General features: G+C 51.1%; 1 gene segment (V, D, J or C); it reads left to right on the top strand.

Annotated features, from left to right (window-relative positions):
• The first annotated feature begins 19,449 nt into the window (after positions 1-19,449).
• Positions 19,450-19,900, top strand: LOC124098430 (immunoglobulin heavy variable 4-39-like). The segment is given in 2 exon segments: positions 19,450-19,537; positions 19,623-19,900. Coding segments are annotated over 2 exon segments (294 nt in total).
• Positions 19,901-22,090: the final 2,190 nt, after the last annotated feature.

Below are 22,090 nucleotides of genomic sequence, written 5' to 3'. Positions count from 1 at the left end.
ATTGTAGAGATTTTTCATCTCCTTGGTTGATTTCTTTCCAACTACTTTTTAAGTTATTTAGAATGGGAACATTTTCCTGATTTCTTTCTCAGCAGACCTGTTTTAGAAGTAATTGAAAGTGGTTTATTTATGGATGCATGATGTATTTACCTACATTGCTAATTTTTTTTTTATCAGATATAGAAGCTTTCTGATGGAGACATTTGTTCTTCTAGACATTGGATCACACCACCGGCAAGCAGCATATTCAGACTTCAGTCTTTTCTCTGTAATCCTTTAATTTCCTTATCTGGCCTGATTGCTCTGACTGGAGATTGTAGGGACTATATACACAATGCACACTACCAAAGACACAAGGACATGGTTCCTATAAACCATAAAGAAGATGGAGAAGCCCTTGGCACAGAATAGAAAATTTAAAAAGCCAAAAATTAACAAAGTTAGATGCAACAGAAGATATGTCTTCAGCTCTTCTGAAATCCAGAAAATTATTGTAAACTGTTTTTTAAAAATATCCTCCAAGAGCTGGGATTATGGCTCAGAGGTAGCGCACCCCCCTAGCATACATGAGGCACTGGGTTTGATCCTCAGCACCACATAAAAAAATAAAATAAAATAAAGATATGTGTCCACCTACAACTAAAAAAATCAATATAAAAATAATCCTCCAGTAAACTAGAAAAACTTGCAGAGATTTAAAAAATTCTAAACATAATGAAACTTGCTGAAATTGAAGCAAAAGAATGTAAAAATTTAAATAGAAAAATTTCAAACAATAAAGTTGAAAAGCCATTAAAGACTCTCCAAAACTTATCCCCAGGGGATAAAATCTGACCAGTCACTCCATCCCCATGAAGACCCTGTCCCCAGTGGACAATATCTGACATGATATTATATCCCATGTTGGCCAGGTCCTCAGGGGACACCATTGGAACTGTTACCCCACCCCATACTTACTCCATCCCCAGTGGATAATATCTAACATGTCATTACATCCACATGCTAATCCTGCCCACAGGGGATGATATCTGATCTCTTACCCCATCCCAACACTGGCCTGTCCACAGAGGATAATATCAGACATGTGACCACATCCCCATGCTCTCTGTCCCCAGTTGACAACATGTGAACTGTTATTCCATCCTAATACTGTCCCTGTCCCTGTGGATAATATCTGACCTGTTACTCCATTCTGATGGTTGACTTTCCCCCATGGATACTATCAGAACAGTTACTCCATCCCTGTGGTGGTCAGTCCACAGTAGGTAATATCTGACCTCTGCCAGTGGATATTGTCAGAGATATTACTCCTTCCCCACTCTTACTACATTCCCTAGGGCATGTCTCCTTGGTCCTGGCCACAGGCAATGCTTTTCCTCCAGTACTAAACTTCAGGACTTGGCAATGTTCTCATGCAGACTTAGATGTTCACCTCACAGGGCTGTATGGCTGGGCACAGTGTGCATGGCACCAACCACTGTCCATGGGAGACCATCACCTACCACAGGACCTTGTCATTGCCTTTTTCTTGCCAGATATGAAAAGCTTTATTATGTAGTCACAGAAGCTGTGGCTCAGTGTGTCCAGGGGCAATGTCATCCTCTGTGGCTGCTCCTCCAGAGGGCCAGTGCATGCATACTGACAGTGTCCCTGTGATGCTCACAGAGACAGACACAGAGTTCAAGATCTGTGGGGCATGGCAGCATGACAGAGTCCTCAAAGGAAACCCAGAAATCTCCAAGCACAGGTCAAGCTGTCCTGCAGAGGGGAGTCCCTGCAGGAGTCCTGCACGAGGTTGTGCTCAACAGGACTGAGGCCCTAGGGACAGTGCAGTGTCCCCAGGAGTAATGCAGAGGGGAGCTGTGAGGAGGCCCTTCCCCCACTCCAGCCTGCACAGCCACCAACACACAGAGCCAGGCTGCGGGAGCTGATGGGAGGATATCACAGGCAGGAGGGACCCCCCTTGGCTGCCCCAGAAAGGCACAGGGTGGGGCTTCTGGAGTCTGAGCCCTGCACCTGCCCAGTGAGGAAGGGTGGCCAGTGTAACATCAGCAGGGCCTTCTGGGGCCCTGAGGTTGATGCTGGTCCAGCTGCCATTGGACGACCTGGTCCAATCTCCATGGTGGTAATGGAGTGTGACCTGTGCCAGGTCCAGCACTGTGTCTGCAGCACATGACGTGTTTGATTCCCAGCTCCAACCTGAGGAGCATGAACCTGGGGGACACCCACACCTGTCCCAGATGGGGGCTAGGTGAAACTGTGGACCCAGACTCCAAAATTGGAGCTGGAGTGAGTGAAACCCTGTGGCCCTGGGGAGGAATTGGAGCATTTAGCACATTGGGATGGGTGTTCCTGGAATCCACAGGGCTTGACGGCAGGGACCTCTTCTCCTTCATGTGCTGGCACTTGAAACCCCTGGTACCACTAAGAGGTGCTCACCTGGGTCAGATTGAACCTGGGATGGCTGTCACCCCTGTATAGGATGAGGGCCACAGCGAGGGCCTTGAGGGAAGGACATTGACATTGCCTTTGCCATCTCAGGAATCCATGGCCATCTTCTGTCCTGGGAGCTTGCAGCCACCGAGCACTGTGGGCAGTGGGAGCTGGCCCTTGTCACACAGCTCACCTGCCCCAGGTGCTCAGCCTGCTCACCTCAGAGACTGAGATCAACAGGGGACATTAGCATCTGCCCACTCTGGGGGTTTGTGCTACAGGCAAGAGAGGACTGAGACTCTGACCTGTGACCACACATCCAGATCCTGGATCTTCAGGACTCTGGGTGTCTGCTCATACCCTGAGTCAGCTTTAGGTCACTGTCATGAACAGACCTGACAGAAAAACTTGAGCACAAAACCTTCCATGCTTCTCCTTCCTTTTGCTGGAGGCTCCCAGATGTGAGGTCTCAGGGACTCAGGGAGGAAGACCTGGGGCAGCTGCATCTGAGTTCAAGACTCACTCTGCTTCTCTGTCCCAGGGTCCTCTCCCAGGTGCAGCTGAAAGAGTCATGGTCTGGGTGATGAAGCACCTGCCCCCAGTCTCCCTGGAGGAATCTGGCCCTGGGCTGGAGGATCCACCATGACCACAGGCTGACCTGCTCCTACTCTGGGTCCTCACTGGGCTCTACTAACAGAGACTGGGCTGGGTGTTCACCCAGGGAAGGCCCTGCAGGGGCTGGCCAGTGTTTGGTCCACCCAGCCCTGAGGAGCTGGATCACAAACTCCTAGGACCACTGCAACAACCAGGAGGTCTTCACCATGACCAGCCTGAACCCTGCAGATGCAGCCCCCATGACCGTGACCAGCCTGGACCCTTCAGATGCAGCCCCCATGACTGTGCTCACAGTACAAAAGGCACAGCCTGGGGCTTCCTGTACAGGGCTCAGGTGGCCTTAGCTCTGACCTGCCCCTCTGCCTATGGGGACAGTGTGGAGAAAGTGCCTTCTGGCCAGCCTCTGTGTCTCCCTCTCCACCCGGAGCCTCAGAGCCCTGGAATCCTGTTCCTCATCTAATTCACTGGCCACGTCCCTTGGACTGCACAAGCAGGTGCCCTGTTGTGCTCTGATTCATGAGGACATCATGCAGGGTTCCTAGCACCTGGTCACACAGATGCACAGGCCACCTGCTACAGGGCTCCAACCCCATGCAGTGGCAGAACACCACTGAGCACCAGCTGTGCCTTCATTAACTGCTGTGTAGGAGCTGCACTGGCATTGGGGGTCAGAGCCCATGCAAGAGGGCAAGACAGACACCACTTCCTGCAGTGAAGAAGAGACACATGTGTCCCTAGGGGCACTGAGGACATAACCCATGAGGTGGTGGCAGGTCCAAGGTCTCCCCGCTGTGCAGGCCTGGTGCAGGCACTGTGCAAACCTGAATCCAGGGATCCCTGGGATTTTCTCCTGATGGGGCTCGTGGCCAGGAGAGTACTGGGTGCTCAGAGAAGGGGACAGCCTGAGAGCTGAAGCAGAATGTGTGTGCTCCATGACAGATGCACATATAACCAGCCACATTAGCAAGTTATAAAGAACTTAATAAAACAGAAACTGAAACACTAGCTAATTATCAAAGAGTTAATAAAGCAGGAATGTGGAAACACATTATGAGAATCTCTAGGTTGAAATTTAGGCATGAAAACAGAATTGCCCACAACGTTAGGAGAACCTTCCTGCCATTCCACAGTGGGCTGGGTTCTGAGAGTGACCAGGTCAGCATGAGGAGGGACCAGGTAAATCAAGGTGTGCATGTGGATTGTGGCACCAGGAAATCATTACCAGGAGGCAGAGGTCATCAAAAGGGAACTTCTGGTCAGGAGAAGAGAGGATCCCTGTGGTCCACTAAGTTGGAAACCACCTCACCCCACATGGCTGTGAAGAAGTCAGACCCTGGAAACATCTGCACCACACACCAACAGCCCGTGCAGGGCAGGGGTAGGGCCTCACCACTGAGCAGCAGAAGAGGGTCACACCTGCACATGCTGGGGAGAGTGCCCAAGAGGACACTGCAGCTCCTGAGCAGAAGCTCTCCTTCATCTGCCCCCAGGACAGTCCAAATCCACACCCATGAGATTCCTCCCAGGGTGGGATTGCTCAGAGCACCAGGAAAACCTGACAGAGAGGTGCAGGTGGAGGCAGGGCCTGGAGCTGGGGGGAGCTGTGGGAGGACAGAGTGGACTGCACCTCTCCTCCAAGGGGGGACCTTCACTCAGGCCTGGGAGCTGCCTTCCTGGGCACTTGCTGTGGACCAGGGAGACCCCAGGCTCACAGGACATCCTGCAGATGGCAGCCACCTGTGTGTCATAAGAAGAAGCAGCCCACAGCCCTCCAGTGTGGAAAGGACAGGGGACTTGGAAATCCCATGGCAGGAGCACATGTCAGCAAGAAAACCAACCAGGGACAGCTGACTGTAGGGACCCAGGGCCCTGGATGTTCCCAGCTCCATGGACACAGGCCTTCACCTGGGCCTCACACTCACTCTGGTGACAGGACCTGAACTGGCCCTGGCTCTCAAGACAGGCCCAGGTGAGAAGCTCCACAACATAAAGACAGAAGGTCCTCTGCTCAGCAGTGCTCTCCTGAGGGACCTGGGCCCAGCTGGACCCCAGGGGAAGCTCACTGAGGGGGTCTGACATCTGCCACCACCTGGAGTGTGTCCTTCAGGCCCAGCCTCTTCTCCTAACATAGGACCTAAAACTCTGCTCCTCAGCTTTGCATCCCTGAAGCAGGTACCTGAGACCATCAGCACATAAACAGGATCTTTATTATGGATGAAGACATTAAGGCTCCAGTCCATGCTCAGCTGAGTCCTTTGCATTTACACCTTTCCTGGGTGTGCCAGGGGCAATGCAGAGAGCCCCCTATGGGGAAATCACTCTCCATGTTGCTAGGAATCAAAGGGGAGGGAGGAAGAGATGGGGTCTGTCAATCCCCTTGCATGGCATGTCCATGGTGATTGACATAAATTCCCCGAGTCCACGTGTCCTAAGGGATCCCCCACTGCCCAAGGATCTCAGAACAACCTTATGACATGGAATTTGGGGAGGACAATGATACACACTAATCATTCTATCCCTGGACACAAAGCTTTCACATCCATCTCATAAAGCAGAACACATTCAGTCCTCATCCTTGAGACCCTAAAGGCATAAATGCTTCAGCAGAGCTCAGAAGTACAGTGCAAACACTCCAAAAGATTCAGGGAAATCAATTCTGTGCCTTAAAATCAAAGAGGGTTTCCATACTCCTAAGCTAAGGAGTGAATATTCCCATTTCAAAAGGAAAAAAAACACAGACATGTTGAGGGACTTCAGCAGGACTGCTGAAGCTCAGAATTGGACTGCTCCAATTCTTTTCTGAGGGTCACTGTAGTGAGAGAGACGTGAGGGCTCTGGTCAGGCCCAGCACACAGCCCAGGTGAACACAGTCTCCTGGTCTCACTCTCAGTGAGCTTGACCTACAGCCTGAAGCCTCCTGGGCAAGGGCTACTCACTGCTGGCTCCTCTGATCCAGGGGTCTCCTAAGCAGCCCTGGCCTCATATCACAGCCCCATGCATCACCTGCCAGGGCTGCCACCAGGGACTCTGACCCCTGACCCCCATCTGACCTCCCAGCCCTTCCTTTCAAGTATTCATGTAACCCCTCCCTGACCCTGTAGCTCTCACAGTCTGCCACCTGCAAAGCCAGCATGGTGTGGCTGAGGACAAGGTCACCCTCAGCAGGGAGCAGGTCCTGGCCTCCCTTGAACCAGGGCTCGGAACCTCTGGGCCCCTTGCTGGCTGAACAGGGGAAACCATGCCCTGGGCAGTCCTGGGTCAGGAGCCCAGAGCTCTCTCCCACAGGCCCTGCCCTGGAGGGTCTTTCAGATCTTCATCTCTGCCTCTGAGCTGGGGAAGCTGGGCCTTGTTGATACCTGGGATCCTGAAACACCCTCCATCCTTTGGGTGCAAAGCCCTGGGCTGCTCCCAGTGGAGCTGCTGGCCTCCCCCTCCTGGCCACAGCTCCTGGGCAGCACCACAAGTGTGCTGCTCTCCTGGCCAAACCACAAAGCACCAGCTCTGCCTGCACTGCCCCTCTCTGCCCCTCCCTGTCCTGCACATGGCCTGACATCAGTCAGGGGGTCACACACCAGGGCCTCACCTGTGCCCTTGAGATTGTCCAGCCCACAGTCTGCTGCAGCCTGAGTGAGCCCAGCTCCCACCAATTTTGGGATCATCGACAAAACATATTCTGATAACGTAACTAAGTGTGTCCACCTGTGAGTTGTAGGAGGTTCAGGGGACCACTCCTGTCCAGGGTAAGAGAAGAAGCCTAAATACTCAACTTGCTCTTGCCAGATATGAGCTGTTGGGCACAAGCATCACCAGTCTAGCTTCTGTGTGATTTCAGAACTGCATCATGGAATTCACCCTGATCCTTCTGTCATGATTATGTAGATGTGGAAAACACGTTAATGGATGATGTAGGCAGAAGAGAAAATACACAAAAGCAGTTTTACTTTTTTGAATGCTGCTGTGTGCTCCTAACTGCACCTGATGCTCACCTCTACCCTAAATGCTCCTCTAGGAGGCCTCCACCCAGAGCTGCTATATAGTGGGAGGACATGCAGACAGGGCCTCCCTCTGCTCATGAAAACCAGCCCACCTGACCCTGCAGCTCTGCACAGGAGCCCAGCCCTGGACTCCCAGCTCAGCCCACTCAGTGATCAGGACTGAACACAGCTGCTCACCATGGAGAGTGTGCTCAGCTGGGTTACCTGGTGGCTGTTTTCAAAGGTAATGAATGGAGAACCAGAGATCCTGAGTGTGTGAGTGGACAGGAGTGAGAGAGAGAGTGGATGAGTGCCAGTGTCCTGACCAGGCTGCCTCTGTGTTTGCAGGTGTCCAGTGTGAGGTGCAGCTGGTGGAGTCTGGGTGAGGCCTGGTGCAGCCTGGGGGATCCCTGTGACTCTCCTGTGCAGCCTCTGGATTCACCTTCAGTGACTACTGGATTTACTTGTTCCGCCAGGCTCCAGGGAAGGGGCTGGAGTGGGTTGCTCTTATAAAACACAAAGCTAATAGTTATAGCACAGTATAGGCTGCATCAGTAAAGACCGATTCACTATCTCCATAGAGGACGCCAAGAACACCCTGTACCTGCAAATGAGCAGTCTTAGAACTGAGGACACAGCCACCTACTATTGTAGTACAGACACAGTTAGGGGACCTCAGTGTGAGCCCAGACACAAACCTCCCTTCAGGGTGCCCAGTGCCAACAGGGGGTGCTCAGCACACAGGGAGCCCAGGGTCAGCCAGGAGCAGGTGCAGAGTGGGTGGGGCTGATTTCCTCCCTCTGGGACCCCTCCTCTTTATGATCCAGCTTTCTAGGAGAGCTCTCTGGGCATAATTTTCTTACTAATCTCTTATGTCTCTGAAGAGAACAATTTGGGTTTTTAATTTATACTTTCTTTTTTCATTGTTGCACCATAATTATAAATAATATTGCATTTCAATTGGATACAGCTACACAATCATGGGATATAATTTCTCCACTCTGTCCCCTGCCATCTCCCTTTCCCTCCCCTCCTCTTTACCCGTCTCTCCTGACCCTTTTTCCCTTTATTTTCTTGACAGATCTTTTCTATAATTTAGTTTCATTAGTGCCTCTTAGAGCACATAAAGGGGACATCCACTGTGCCATCCTCACACAGGACACAGGAATGCTTCATCAATGTCATTCCACTGTTTGTCCAATTTCTGTTCCCTGACCTCACCCTTGATCTCCTTCCTCTCTTCCTGCTCCCTCTTCTGTTTCCAGGGGACTCCTCCCAGAACTTTTCCCTTTTTGTGATCTGCAATTTGCATTTGAGATTAAACACGTGACATTTCTCCCTCTGAATCAGGCTTAATAAACTTGATACTCTCCAGTTCCATCCATTGACCAGGAAATGCCATATTTCCACTCTTCCCTGTGGCTGAGTGAAACCCTGTTCTGTGTATACACCACCTTCCCTTTATCCGCTCATCTGTTGATGGACATCTGGGAAAGTTATGTAATATGGCTCTTTTCAGGCCCACTGGTATAAACACTGATGTGGCTAGATAGCTGTGCTGTGCTGATTTGGGGTCTTTTGGATAAATACCGAGGAGTGGCAGCTGGGTCACATCGTGGCTCCATTCCTGGTGTTCATGAAATGTCCTTTCTGCTTTCTAGAATGGCAGCACTAATTTGAAGTCCCAGCAATAACACATCCGTACACCTCTTTCCCACATCTTTGCTGACATTTTTTTATTATTTGTGTTCTTGATGGTTGCCTTCTGATTGGACTGAGATGAATTCTCAAGGCAGTTTCAAGGTGCATTTCCTGATTTCTAGGACTATTGACAATGTTTTCTTATATTTGTTGGACACTTAGATTTCCTCTCTTGATAAACGTCTGTTTAGCTCTTTCCCATTTATTTATTGGGCTATTTGGTCTGGTCATTAAGTGTTTGGGGTTCTCTATATATTCTGTGTATTTGTGCCCTATCTGGGGAGCAGGTGACAATGATGTCCCATTTCCCCAGGCTCTCTCCTCACACTGTGGCTGGATTCCATTGCTGTGCTGAAGGCTTTAATTTGATACTGTGCTGCTTACTGATTCCTGGTTTTGATCCTTGCACTTTAGTGACCTGGTTGAGGAAGTCGGTGTCTGTGTCAGTCCAGAGGTGGGTTGGTGCAATATTTGATTCTAGCCCTTGCAGAGTGTCTTGTCTAATTCTTCAATTTCTGATCAACTTTGAGTTGACTTTTGTAGGGTGAAAGATAGTGATCTATTGCATCCTTTTTCATATTGGGATATTCAATTTTCTCAGTTCTCTTGGTTGAAAACACTGTCATGTCTCCCACAGGATTTTGGAAACTCTGTCAAGTGCCAAATAACTGCACTTATGTTGGCTTGTCTCTGTACCTTCTATTCCGTTGGTCTTCATGTCTGCTTTGGGGTCAGTGCCTGCTGGTTTTGTTACTGCAGCTCTGTCAAATCATTTGAGGTCAGATATTTTCACAACTTCAGGTTCAATCTTCCTGCTTAGAATTACTTTGGCTATTTTGTGTTTTTAATTTCTCCACACAAATATCAGGATTCTTTTTTTCTGGTTGTTTGAAGAATGTCTTTGGTGTTTGTTGGAGATTTCATTGAATCTCTGTGACATTTTTGGTAGTTTGGCCATTTGATAATAATCATTCTGACAATCGCAGAAATTGGCAGTTCTTTCCATCTCTAAGGTCTTCAGTTTTTCTCTGTGTTGTTACTCACTGTTTCCATTGTAGAGATTTTTCACCTCCTTGGTTGATTTCTTTCCAACTACTTTTTAAGTTATTTAGAATGGGAACAATTTCCTTATTTATTTCTCAGCAGACCTGTTTTAGAAATATTCAAAAGTGGTTTATTTATGGATGCATGATGTATTTACCTACATTGCTAAAGTTTTTTTTTTTTTTTTTTTTTTTTTTTTTTATCAGATTGTTGAGAGCCACAGCCGAAGGGGCCCCAGCAAACTTCCAGCTGCCAGCAAACTTCCAGCTGCTGGCTGATGATGGCTCACAGCGGCCCCAGCAACATCTAGCTGATTGGCTCCTCGGCCCCAGCAACATCTAGCTGATTGGCTCCTCTGTGGTGATGCTCATTGGGCTGTTTCCCTGCCCTTTCAGACCACGGAGCTGCTCATTGGGGGACTTTTTTGGCTCCGCCCATGTGACCCAGCCAATCGGCCTCAAGAGCAGGAGGATTGTGGGAGGTGGAGAGAAGCTGGTGGGGGAGAGAGAGGCTTGTGGAAAGCCGGTGTTGGCAGTTGAGGCTCTGAGGGTTTTTCCTGAGAGGCTGTTTTGTTTGGTGTGTGTGGTTCTAAAAATAAAGTTAGTTTCTTTTGACAAGTGGCTCCTGATTGTGCCCAGCCAGACTGCGGCATCAGATCTAGAAGCATTCTGATGGAGACATTGGTTACTCCAGACATTGGATTACACCATCTGCAAGCAGCATATTCAGACTTCAGTCTTTCCTCTGTAATCCTTTAATTTCCTTCTCTGGTGTGATTGCTCTGACTGAAGATTGTAGGGACTGTGTTCACAATGCACACTATCAAAGACACAAGGACATGGTTCCTTTAAAACATAAAGAAGATGGAGAAACCATTGGCACACTATAGAAAATAAAATACAAAAGCTAAGAATTAACAAAGTTACATGCAACAGAAGATATACCTACAAGCTCTTCTGAAATCCAGAAAATTATTGAAAACTGTTTTTTAAAAATATCCTCCAGGGGCTGGGATTGCAGTTCAGAGTCAGAGCGCTCCGCTAGCATGCATGAGGCACTGGGTTCGATCCTCAGCACCACATAAAAAAAAAAATAAAGATATGTGTCCACCAATAACTAAAAAATAAATAAATATAAAATATCCTCCAGTAAACTAGAAAAACTTGAAGAGATTTAAAGAATTATAAACATAATGAAACTTGCTGAAATTGAAGCAAAAGAATGTAAAAAATTACATAGAAAAATTTCAAGCAATGAAGTTGAAAAGCCATTAAAGACTTTCCAAGCTTGAAAAGCCCAGAAGAAGATTAATTCCCAGTTGACTCTAAGAGAACTTTAAAGAAGCCATAAGAAAGAGATAAGTCACCTCCTTATATTATTTCTTGAAATGTAAAATAGAAAACACTGAATCAATCATTCTGTGAAGTCAGTTACTCCCTGACCCAAAGCCAAATAAAACACATTCAGGAAAGGAGATTCCAGACCAATAACATTGATGAACATAGATGTGAGGTTCCTGGACACAGGAATATGGACACAGAGCCTTGAAGGACACACAAGAAGGTGGTACCATGACCAGGTGGGTTTCTCCACAGGTTGGAAGGTTGGCTCAACATATACAGATTAATAATATCAATATGGGATTCACCACGTAAACAGAAGTGAGGACAAGGGTCACACCGTCACATCAACAGGTACAGGAACAGCATTTGAGGAGGCCAGCGCCCCTCATGTTTAAAGGACTGGAGAAGCTAGACATCCAAGGGCCTGACCTCAACCTCGTAAAGGCTGCAGGTGAGAAACCCAAGGCCACCCCCATACTGAAGTGAGACATCCTAGAAACTGTTCCTCTCAGCTCAGGACAGGACAAAGGTGTTCTCTCTCCCACTCTGATTCCCCGGGGTCCCTGCTCTGCACACTTGGATGCAGGAGCATTTTCACATGAACCAAATGCAGAGAAGCATCATTGAGGCTGAAGTGACAGCTCTGTGGTCATCAGAGGCTGAGGAAGCTCAGAGGACACAGGTGAGTCTTTTCCATCAACTCAGAGAAGGGACATCACTGGGCTTTCCTCATTAGGGCTGTCCTTGGGATTCTTAGTACAGCAAACAGGTAGCCAGTTCAGGGTGGGTGACCTGGACATCTGATGAACCCCAGGCTCATGGTCTTCATGACTCCCAAGTCCCTCAGTCTCAGCACTGGTCCTCTGGCACTTTTGCTTCTTGTTAATAGAAGGTGTGGTGCTGACGATCAGGTGATGTTCCTGCAAGGGACAGGCAGCCAGGCTGGGTCATCACAGCAGCCCAGTAAAAGTGAGTGGCAGGGGGCCATCTGACCAGACCACTCAGCAACTCCTGTCCTAACCAATGTCTGCCCACCCCAGACCTGGCACCTGAGAACAGGAGCCTGACTGCCCAGGTCCTCCTTGAGACTCCAGGTGGCCCTGCCCTGAATTCCCCACAGCAGTCCTAGGAGGGGCAGAGGGTGACTTGATGGGCATCCAGGGAAGGACTCTGATGATCCTTGTGCCAGGAGCTGCTAAGAGGGTGACTCAGATGTCCTCCACTGCTGCCCTGCTGGACTCTGGCCCAGAAAACAGCCACCACCATGACCAGCACAGCCAAGAGCTCTCTGCTGTGGAAGCCCTCACCAGGACAATCAGGACACAGTCTAGGGGACTCCAGACCCCAGGGGCCATTAGGGTCAGTCAAGTCCTCTCCTTGGTCCTGTGGCCATAGCCTCCCTCCTAACCAATCCTCCTGAATCAATTTGCTGTTGCTATTTGTACAACTTCCAGGGAAGTGAAAAGGACCTACCTACTTCCACACTTAAGTGGAGGCCAGACGTAGGGCACACATGGTCCCATCCATGTCAATACATCAGAAGGACAGAGGGTAACACATCCCCCAAGTAGAGCCAGCAGGGACCACATCACTTGTCCATGTTGACGAGGGTCATCCTCCTTCCTGGTCATCCTCCTTCCTGGTCATCCTCCTTCCTGGTCATCCTCAGCACTTGGAAGAGGCCCAGGCCTTCACCATGACCTCTGGCCCATGAAGCAGGAGCAGGGCTGCTGGCCCCACAGCTGTGGCTGTGTCCTCTGACTCTCTCCTGTGGTATTTATAACTGTGGGTGCACTGTAGGGAAACAGAGCACTGGAGTTGGTTTCCATAGTGATTCAGACCTGGATCAGGACCCCCATTTCTGTGGGCAGCCCTTCCCCTTCCTGCCCTTCTCCCTCCCTGCTCCCCTCCTGGGCTCTGTGGTCTTTCTTCTATGTGTTGCACATGTCTGAGTTGGAGGTTCATGGATGTTCATGAAGGTGGAGTTCAATGTGCTCCTTCACATCAGCTCACAGCATAGATGGTGAGTTCCCTTCTGCTTTCCTCCCTTTACCCCTCTGCCCACCTGCAGGCCCTTCCTGGACCCACTGATCTCCTTCTCTGTCCACATCACCCTCCTCTCCTCTCCCTCTTCCCCAGCTTCCTAAATTGGGAGAGAAGATTGGCCCTTGGCTTCTGCGTCTGGCCTACCTCATCAGCTTGATGGTCCCAGTCCCACCTGTTTCCCAGCAAATGCTGTTATTCCATTGTCTTCCTGGCTGAAGACCCACTGTGCACAGACTCCAAGCTTTCTTCATTTACACCAGCCCCTGTAGGGTGCAGCCCGTCAGAGCTTCTGCTGGAAAGTTGGCCATTTCATCTTCTTCCTGAAGAGCCAGTGTTGCTTCTCTCCTGGAAAATCCTTCAAGACCTCGTTTTTCCATGAGATCTTGGGCCCAGGAGATGCCAGTTCTGGGAGTTGTCCACAGACCTTCCCTGGACAAGGGAATAACCACCTGGGCACTGCTAGGATGGTTCAGGGGATTCCTAGACAACTGCCCAATCCCTGCATTACAAGTTAATTTATCCCCATGTTGAACCTGTCCCAGTGGATAATATCTGACCTGTTCCTCCATTTCTATGTTGGCCCGTACCCCAGGGGACAAAATCTGACAGGTTCCTCCATCCACATACTCTCTCATCTCAGTTGATTCTGTGTGACCTGTTACTCCACCCCGTGCTCACTCTATCTCAAGTGGATAATATAAAACATATTGCTGCCTCTGCATGCTAAACCTGTCCACAGAGCTTGATATCACAGCTGTCACACCATCTGACACTTGACTTTCCCTAGTGGATAATATCTGACCTGTCCCTCCATCCCCGTGCTGGAAAGTACACAGTAGATGACACCTGACCTGTTACCCCATGCTGGCCTGTACCCAGTGAATATTATCTGAACACTTACTCCTTCCCCACGTTGGTCCTGTCCCCAGTGGATACTATCTGGCCTCATAACCCATCTACACACTGGCCCTGTACCCAGTGGATACTATCTGATGTATTACTTGATCCCCAAGCTTGCCTTTCCACAGTGGGTAATCCCATCCCTGTTACAGCATCCCCATTTGGCCTGTCCAAGTGGATAACATCTGCATGAATAAAACTAACCCTACCTAATTCAGTTAGAGTGGCACTGTCTGTCCTTAATAATTCATATGCACCTCTGGTGAAGCCATCTGCCTTGGCTTTGTCTTTCCTGGGTTTGGACTCATGATGTGACCTGGGTGTCTGTCCCTGCTCTGCTCAAGCTGTCTGCTGCTCCTAGGCTCAGCTGGGCAGAGTGCACAGTTCTGGAAATGCATGCATCTGCTCCGGCCATCGGGGAAGTATAAAGAGGTGGCCTCATGACCACTTGTATTCCTAAGGTCTCAGAAACACCTGGTTGAGCAGGTATTATGTCTTTCATTCTCCCCCCTCTGTGTCACCCATAACATAAATAATTCTTTGCTAAATGGTGGCTGAAGAGTCCCATGGGCTCCTTGTTCTTTCCACCTGAGGAGTGCATTCACAGCACCTTGGTCAGGTGTTCCTGGAGCAGCTGGGCCTCACAGTCCTGGGGGCTGCATTGTGCTGGGGCCACTCTGGCAGCCTGGACAGCTGAGGGGCTGCTGGCAGAGCAGCAGAGGTGCAGTCTATCTGTCCCCAAGGGCTGCCTGGGGTGGCCCTGCAGCAGGCCCAGGTCAGCAGTGCAGCAGGCCCCATGAGTGCAGAGGTGGCTGTCAGATTAGAGGACAGCACAGGGCAGGCAGCACCTGGGGACAAGGGCGAGATGCTCTCAGCACCCAGGGCTGGCTTTGCACCTCCAGGGGGACTCTGTTCAGTGGCTTCTCAGGGCCTGCTCAGCTGCCCTGGGGACCTTGTTAGGGGTTACAGGATCCTGCAATGCCACCTGGGGTCCTGGGAAAGGTGTGTGTCCCTTACAGCTGGCCCTGCTCTCAGCATGCCCTGCCACTCAGGGAGGGATCAAGGCTCTTCCCCCCTTTGTACAAGTGTGGACTTATGGCCAGCTGCATCCTGTGTCTGCAGGTAGATGGACAGTTCCTCCCTGTGCAGCACACAGCTGGGGAGGGAGGCTGAAGGGAGCAGCCAGCCAGCTGCTTCCCAGGACCCTGGGTGGGGTCCCTGCATAACTCTGTGCAGTGGAGCCTGGTGTGGGGCCCAGGCTGGCTCTGCTCTGTCCCCACCACTGCTGGGGCCTGTTTCCCAGAAGTTCCCAAACTTTGCTGAGGGCTGGGGGCTCAGTGGCTCCAGCAGCACAGGTGCCCCCTGTCAGGGGTGAAGGATGATTGAAAGCTGCGTGTGTGATAGGGGCAGAGACAGCACCTGTACAAGGGGCCCCACTGAGGGTGGCTTCAGCAGAGGTCCTGCCTGTCACTCGTGTGCTCTGTGTGGTGGGTCAGGATGAGCACACCCTCCCTCCACAGTGCTCTGTCCTGCATCAGTGGCCATAGACTGACCCAGGCCTATGGGCAGGGAGAAGAGCAGGGCCCTCTGCAACTCCCTCATCCACTAAGGCAGCCTCCCAGGGACCTGGCCGTGTAAACTAAAGTGCAAATTTCACATGTGCTAAGTGTGTGGACGTTTTTGGTTCAAGAACACGCAAACACACAGCAAACATCCTTTGTAAACATCTTGAAAGTAACTGGATTACAGGTTTATATTTGAAACAGAAGTCCACAGTTTTTCAGATAAAAGCAATAAATTTTTGATGGTTCAGTCTGACAGTGAACTTTCAGGCGTATGTCAAGATACAGAGGATGGGTCCCTGAAATTAATGTCTAACCCACAGGAGCTTGGGCCCCTCAGATGTGAGGCGAACGTGGATGCCCTGGTTCTCCAAGTGGGCACTGGGTTCTGAGGTCATGGCCTGTCCACAGCTCTGTGCTTGATAGCACCAAGGTGAGCCCAGCCAGTGTGCCTGCTCCCCTGCCATAGGGCTTGTCCCCTTGGTCCTGGGCACAGGCAAGGCTTCTCCTGCAGTCCTGAGCTTCACGACTTGGAGAGGCTCTTCTGCAGACTCAGATGTTCACCTCACAGGGAAGTATGACTGGACACAGTGTGCATGACACCAACAACTGCCGTGGGAGACACTCACCTACCACAGGACCATAGTGTTGGCTCTTACTTGCCACAGATGACTAGTTTTATTATGTAGTCACAGCAGCTGTGGCTCAGTGTGTCCAGGGGCATTGGGGGCCTCTGTGGCTGCCCCTACAGAGGTCCAGTGCATGCAAAGAGATGGTGTCCATGTGCTTCTCACAGTGACAGGGCCAGAGTCCAAGATCTGTGGGGCATGGCAGCATGACACAGTCCTCAGAAAACACAGAAACCCCAAGGACAGGAAAGGAGCCCTGCAGGAGGGAGTCCCTGCAGAGGCCTCCACAAGGTCATCCTCAAAGGACTGAGGCCCTAGGGACACTGCAGTGCCCCCAAGGAGGAATGCAGAATGCAGCCAATGACATGGCCAACTCATACTGTGCAGAGTCACTCAGGGGACCTCAGTGTGAGCCAGACGCAAACCTCCCTCAGGAGGCACCTGTGGCCAGCAGAGGGCGCTCAGGAGCAAGGAGTTGCTGATTGGGTAGTGGATTTTTTCCAGTTGTGGTTCTCATTTTTCTGTAAATGTGACACACTTCCTGAGAAAAGCCTCAACAGTTATGCCTCTGGGCCTTCAATAGATGTTTATCAATTTAAAAAATAATGATTAACTGGGATGGATTGAAAAGGGTTGGTGGCATAACCTTGAATTCCTTAGTCCTCAAATGAATATTCAGAGAGCAATATCTTCATGTCTCATGTACAGAAATTCTAAATTTATAAAGGTCCCTGAACATACAATATATTTCCTCAAAGAGTAATTTGAAATCATTAAATTTGCAATTATTGGCATTTCTAGCCATAGATTAATTGATGGCCCAGAACATCTGGGCCACTTTGCACAACCACACAGAGACCCACAGTTTCATGTGCAAGCTCCGACCCTTAAGCTCGAGCACCCCAGAAGCTGTCCCAGGATATCTGGCTGCTGTTGCTGTTGCTGGCTCTATTCTGCAGTGATCTTCCAGGAAGAACACCTGCTGCCTTTCCCTCAGGCCTGGCCTTCCCTGGATGACACGTCCACATTCTCTGTCCACAGTCACTCCCTGTTCCTGGATAATTCTTCTTCCATTTAACACATCAACATGGTCCTGCCCATGACATCTTCCCATCCTCTGTGCCCTGCGTCTGTGTGGACACAAGAAGTTCTTTCTGCACGCTCCACATGCAGACCACAGGCTTGGCAGACATGGTGCTGCTGCTGGACAGCAAAAGCCTGGACACAACTTGCCCCTCCCTGCACATGAGCCTCTCACACAGTCAGTTATTTCAATGGGATCTTTATGTCAATATGAAATGAGGAGATTAAATCCCTGGAAACTGACTAGGTGGAAGGATTACCAGGACCAGGAATTTGCTGTCATTGTTCACATATGAGGTGGCCCACAAGCTCACGTGTGAGACAAAGGAGAGAGGACCAGATTACCAGAGCTCAAACCCAAAGTGGATTAATCCACTAACATGGATTGGCTTGCAGCCACTGTAGGCAGCAGAGGTGGGCTGGAATACTTGGATCACTGAGGTTTGCCTTTGGGGGACACTCTGTGCAGTTCACATGCTTCCTGGTGGCCATTCCTGAGCTGGTATCCTCCTCCACGCCCTTCTGCCATGGTGTTATCCCTCCCTGACCAGAGCTAAGGACTTGCCACCTTGCACTCCAACCTCCTAAGTCACGACCAAAAGAAAGTTTTCCTTCTCTGTGTTCTCAGAATTTTGGTCAAGTGACAAAATGCTGTCAAATACTGATATATTTTTAGGAGGTTTCCTTATGGCCACATCTTACATCCACTACGTTTTTCTTATTTTCATGAACACTTTGTGCTGAATGGTGAAAGCAAACTGAAGCCCTGGAACAGGTGACGTGTTGAAGACCTCACACCTGGCACAGGTGAGGTGGGGAAGATTGTCACATGGAGGGCTCCAGGATACCCAGGTCAGGAGGTGGGGTCATCTTAGGATTCCTCCTACTTAGATACCTGGAAGAACAGCTTTCTAATCAGGTGATTTGCTAGGACTTGGAAACTTCCCCCAGGGGCACACATAGTCTTGCAGGTGGTGAAAACATGGAGACCAGCAGGTCTTACCTGAGCCACCCCAGGACCAGGAGGTGGGTGCTGCAGGCTCAGTGTCTTCAGGGAGTTCATGGTCAACAACACAGGGAACAAGGAGAGGAGCCCACATGTCTTATTAGTGTGCTGTGCTCACTCAGTTAGGCAGGAGGTCAATTCCTGGACCTCATCAGGAGGTCAGCAACTACACCTGCCATCTCAGTGACCCCACCTCACTAAAGACAGTGTCCACTGTTGTCTCCAAATGCTGGGCTGTGGGCAAGGCAGGTCTCACTGCAGTGATGATGCACAGGGAAGGGGACTGGGCCTCCTCCCTCACCCAGCCTGCCCTGCATGCCATCCTGTCTGCTGTCAGCCTGGCCCTGCTGCTCTGGGGGTCTCAGGGGCTCTCAGCCTCAGGCTGCAGCTGAGAGCTGCCTCTGCTCCCAGGACTCTCCCCTGGCCCAGCACCTCCATCCTGTCTTCTCCTGGTGGAGACCAGAGGGCAGGACAGGTGAGGGGAAGAGCTCAGGGCAGATTCCCACCCACAGCTGTCCACAGGCATTGGCTGGACAGTCAGGACGACAAGCAGGGCAGAGGGTGGGGGAAGGCAGTGGGCACACAGAAGGAAGCCCCTGCCCTACTGAGACCCTGCTCCCTCCTCTCCTGCTCAGTCTGCAGCCCCCAAATCTCACAGAGATGAAAGAGAAGAACTCATCCTGAGAACAAAGGGGGCTCTTCTCCTGGATGTGGGGAACCCCATCCTCAGCCCTGGGCTCTGTTCAGTCATCACTGAGGGCTTCTCCTTCAGGGCTGGGAGGTGAACCTGGGCCTCTTGCATGCTGGGCACGTTCATGCCACTCTGACACCCTCACAGGTGCAGGGAGGAAGGGCTTGGAGGAGGCAGGGCTGGGCTCAGGAGGGTGCCCCCCCCAACAGCCTTCCAGCACCCCTGAAACCACCTGCTCTCCTCTCACAGGTAAAGCTCCACCTGGGTTCCAGACAGGGACACATCTCAGGAGCACAGAGGCCCTGGGCAGCCTGACCTCAGCCTCTCCATATATCAGAAGAGCCTCACCCACATGCAAATCCCTCCTCCTGCTCTGGGTTCAAAGGCCCTCTGGGCTGTGGGAGCTCCCAGCTCTCTGCTCAGACAGGGCTGAGGTCTCTGGGAAGGCAGGTGTGATCTAGAAGATGAGGCTGCTGGGTCTTGTCCTGTGCCTGGTCACAGCTCCCCAAGGTGAGTGTCCCCAGTGTCAGACCTGGATCCATGGGGAGGTTGTGACTACAAGTGACTGACAGGGTGTGACTGTTCTTGTCCCCAGATGTCCTAGGCCAAGTGCAGCTACAGGAGTCGGGACCTGGCCTGGTGAAGCCCTCGCAGACCCTGTCCCTCACATGTGCTGTCTCTGGATTCTCCATCACAACCAGTAGTTACCGCTGGAACTGGATCCGTCAGACCCCAGGGAAGGGGCTGGAGTGGATAGGAGGCATACGTATTGATGGTGATACTAAATACAACCCATCCCTCAAGAGCCGAGTGTCCATCTCCAGAGACACATCCAAGAACTAGTTCTCCCTGCAGCTGAGCTCCCTGACCACCAAGGACATGGCCACCTATTACTGTGCCAGAGCCACAGTGAGGGGACCTCAGTGTGAGCCCAGACACAAACCTCCTGCAGGGCGCCCAGGGTCAGCAGGGGGCGCTCAGCACACAGCAGCTCAGGTGCCACCTTCAGAGCAGCAGAGGAGAGTGAATGGTTTCTCTCCAAGTGATCAGTGTCTCCCCGGATCCCATCATGGAGAATCTGGAGGTCTCTTCTGCCTCAAATCATCCCATGCTGTTCTCTTATGGAGTCAAGAGTGTCTTTCTCCACCTGTCTCAGGTCAAGCTGCAGAGTACATATGTGAGTCTGTGTGTCCATGTGTGTATATATCTGTATGTTATGTGTGTATGTGCAGGAGTGTTGTGTGTCTGTGTGTGTGTGTGTGTGTGTCTGTGTGACACAGTATGGGTGAGACCCCTGGAAGGCAGACTCTGCTACATTGTCACATTGCTGTCCCTGAGCTCCAGGTCTGCCCTCTGCTCCAGCAGCCAGTCCCTGGGCAGCTGCAGAGGACTCACATGGGGAAGGCTCAGCAGGCTCTCAGACACCTCCACCCATCGCAGCCATGACCCTGACCCTGCCAGGTGCTCTTTACACACTGACCTGGGCTCACCCTCCCCAGGGCAGGCAGCTGTCAGTTCACACCAAGGCTGCAGCCTCCTCTTCCAGACCAGAGCATGGGATCCCAGAGTCCTCAGCCCACGTGCACACACACTCACACACAGACACTCACACTTGCAATGGAGACCTGTGTCTGCTACTCAGCCTACCACACAGTGTCCTTAGCTGTCATCATAGAAACGTCCTTTGACACAGTGGTTCTCCTGGTGATTGCACAGCTGCCCTCCACCCTTGGCCACATCTCCTCCTCATCTCTCCCTGGTGACCTCTCCCACCCTGGTTCATGGGTTGCCTGAGCCTTTCCCTGGGCAGGTGGCCTCCTGCATGTGGATGTGGTGTCCACAGGTCCTGCTGCTGCTGGGCTCCACCCCAGGGACCATGGCAGTGTCTGGAGTCAGTCTGGGTGTCTGCAGGGCAGTGGGCCTCTCCTGGCCCTGGGTGGTAGAGAGCTCCCTGCTGCCTCCCACCTCACAATCTCAGGGCCCAAATGCCAGCTATGCCAGGCTCAGAAACCCTGTGCCCACCTTAAGCCTCATCTCAGTTCATTCCACAAAGTGAATTGTCTTTGACTCACTGTCCTGGACACCCTCAGCTCACTTGGTCTCAGTGTGCACAGAGGGCACTGGGTATATGGACCTAGGAAGGAGCTGCTATTAGAATTTCCCATGAAACCCGACTTACACCTGTAAGACATCTTCATCCTGCATCCTCAGACTGCTCCACATTATATCCTACAAACAGTTCTGAGGCCTTGGGATCTCATGGAGAAGTTTGTCACAGACAGACCCCTTTCTTGGTGATAATTGCTGTGACCATCATCTTTCCCTCCCTGTGAGAACGGCCCCTGAGAAGACCCATGTAGAGGAGGTGAATGTTGTTTTGGCTCCGGGTTGTACAAGTTCAGTCAATGGTTGGCCCACTCCATTGCTCTGAGCCTGAGGGGAGGCAGAGCGTCATGGAGGAAGGACACCAATGGAAAGAAGGTGCTCACCTCGTGGAGGCCACACACAAGGGAAATGACAGTTTACAGTGGAGAGGAAACTCCCCAGGACACACCCCAGTGACTCCCCTCCTCCAGCCAAGCCCCACCTGCATGAAATCACCACCATCTAGTCCATCAAACTAGGATGGATGCACATATCAGGTTAAGATCTCATTATCTAATCATTCACCTCTGAATCTTCCTGCCCAAACACAGGAGGTTGGGGGACAGTCCACCTCCCACCTGCAACAGAAAGGTAAGCAGAGTAGGGGAAGGGAACAGGAGGAGGGAGGGGAGGGACCGTGGAAGGGCTGGGGACTGAATTGGAACCAGTTAGAGTCCAAGCTTGTATAATAACATCAAAATATGCTGCACACAGTGGTGCACGTCTGTAATCCCAGCAGCCAGGGAGCCTGAGGCAGGAGGATCACAAGTTCATAGCCAGCCTCAGCAAAAGCAAGTCACTAAGCAACTCAGTGAGACCCTGTCTGTAAATAAAATGAAAAATAGGGCTGGGGATGTAGCTCATGGTCCAAGGCCCCTGAGTTCAATCCCCAGTACCAAAATACAAAACAAATAAATT

The sequence above is a fragment of the Marmota monax genome, unplaced genomic scaffold (assembly GCF_021218885.2).
Source record: "Marmota monax isolate L192 unplaced genomic scaffold, Marmota_monax_Labrador192_F-V1.1 WCK01_AAM20220418_F8-fsc00499, whole genome shotgun sequence".
NCBI lineage: Eukaryota > Metazoa > Chordata > Mammalia > Rodentia > Sciuridae > Marmota > Marmota monax.
Note: the sequence above shows the minus strand (reverse complement) of the source record. Positions and strands in the feature narration are given on the sequence as shown.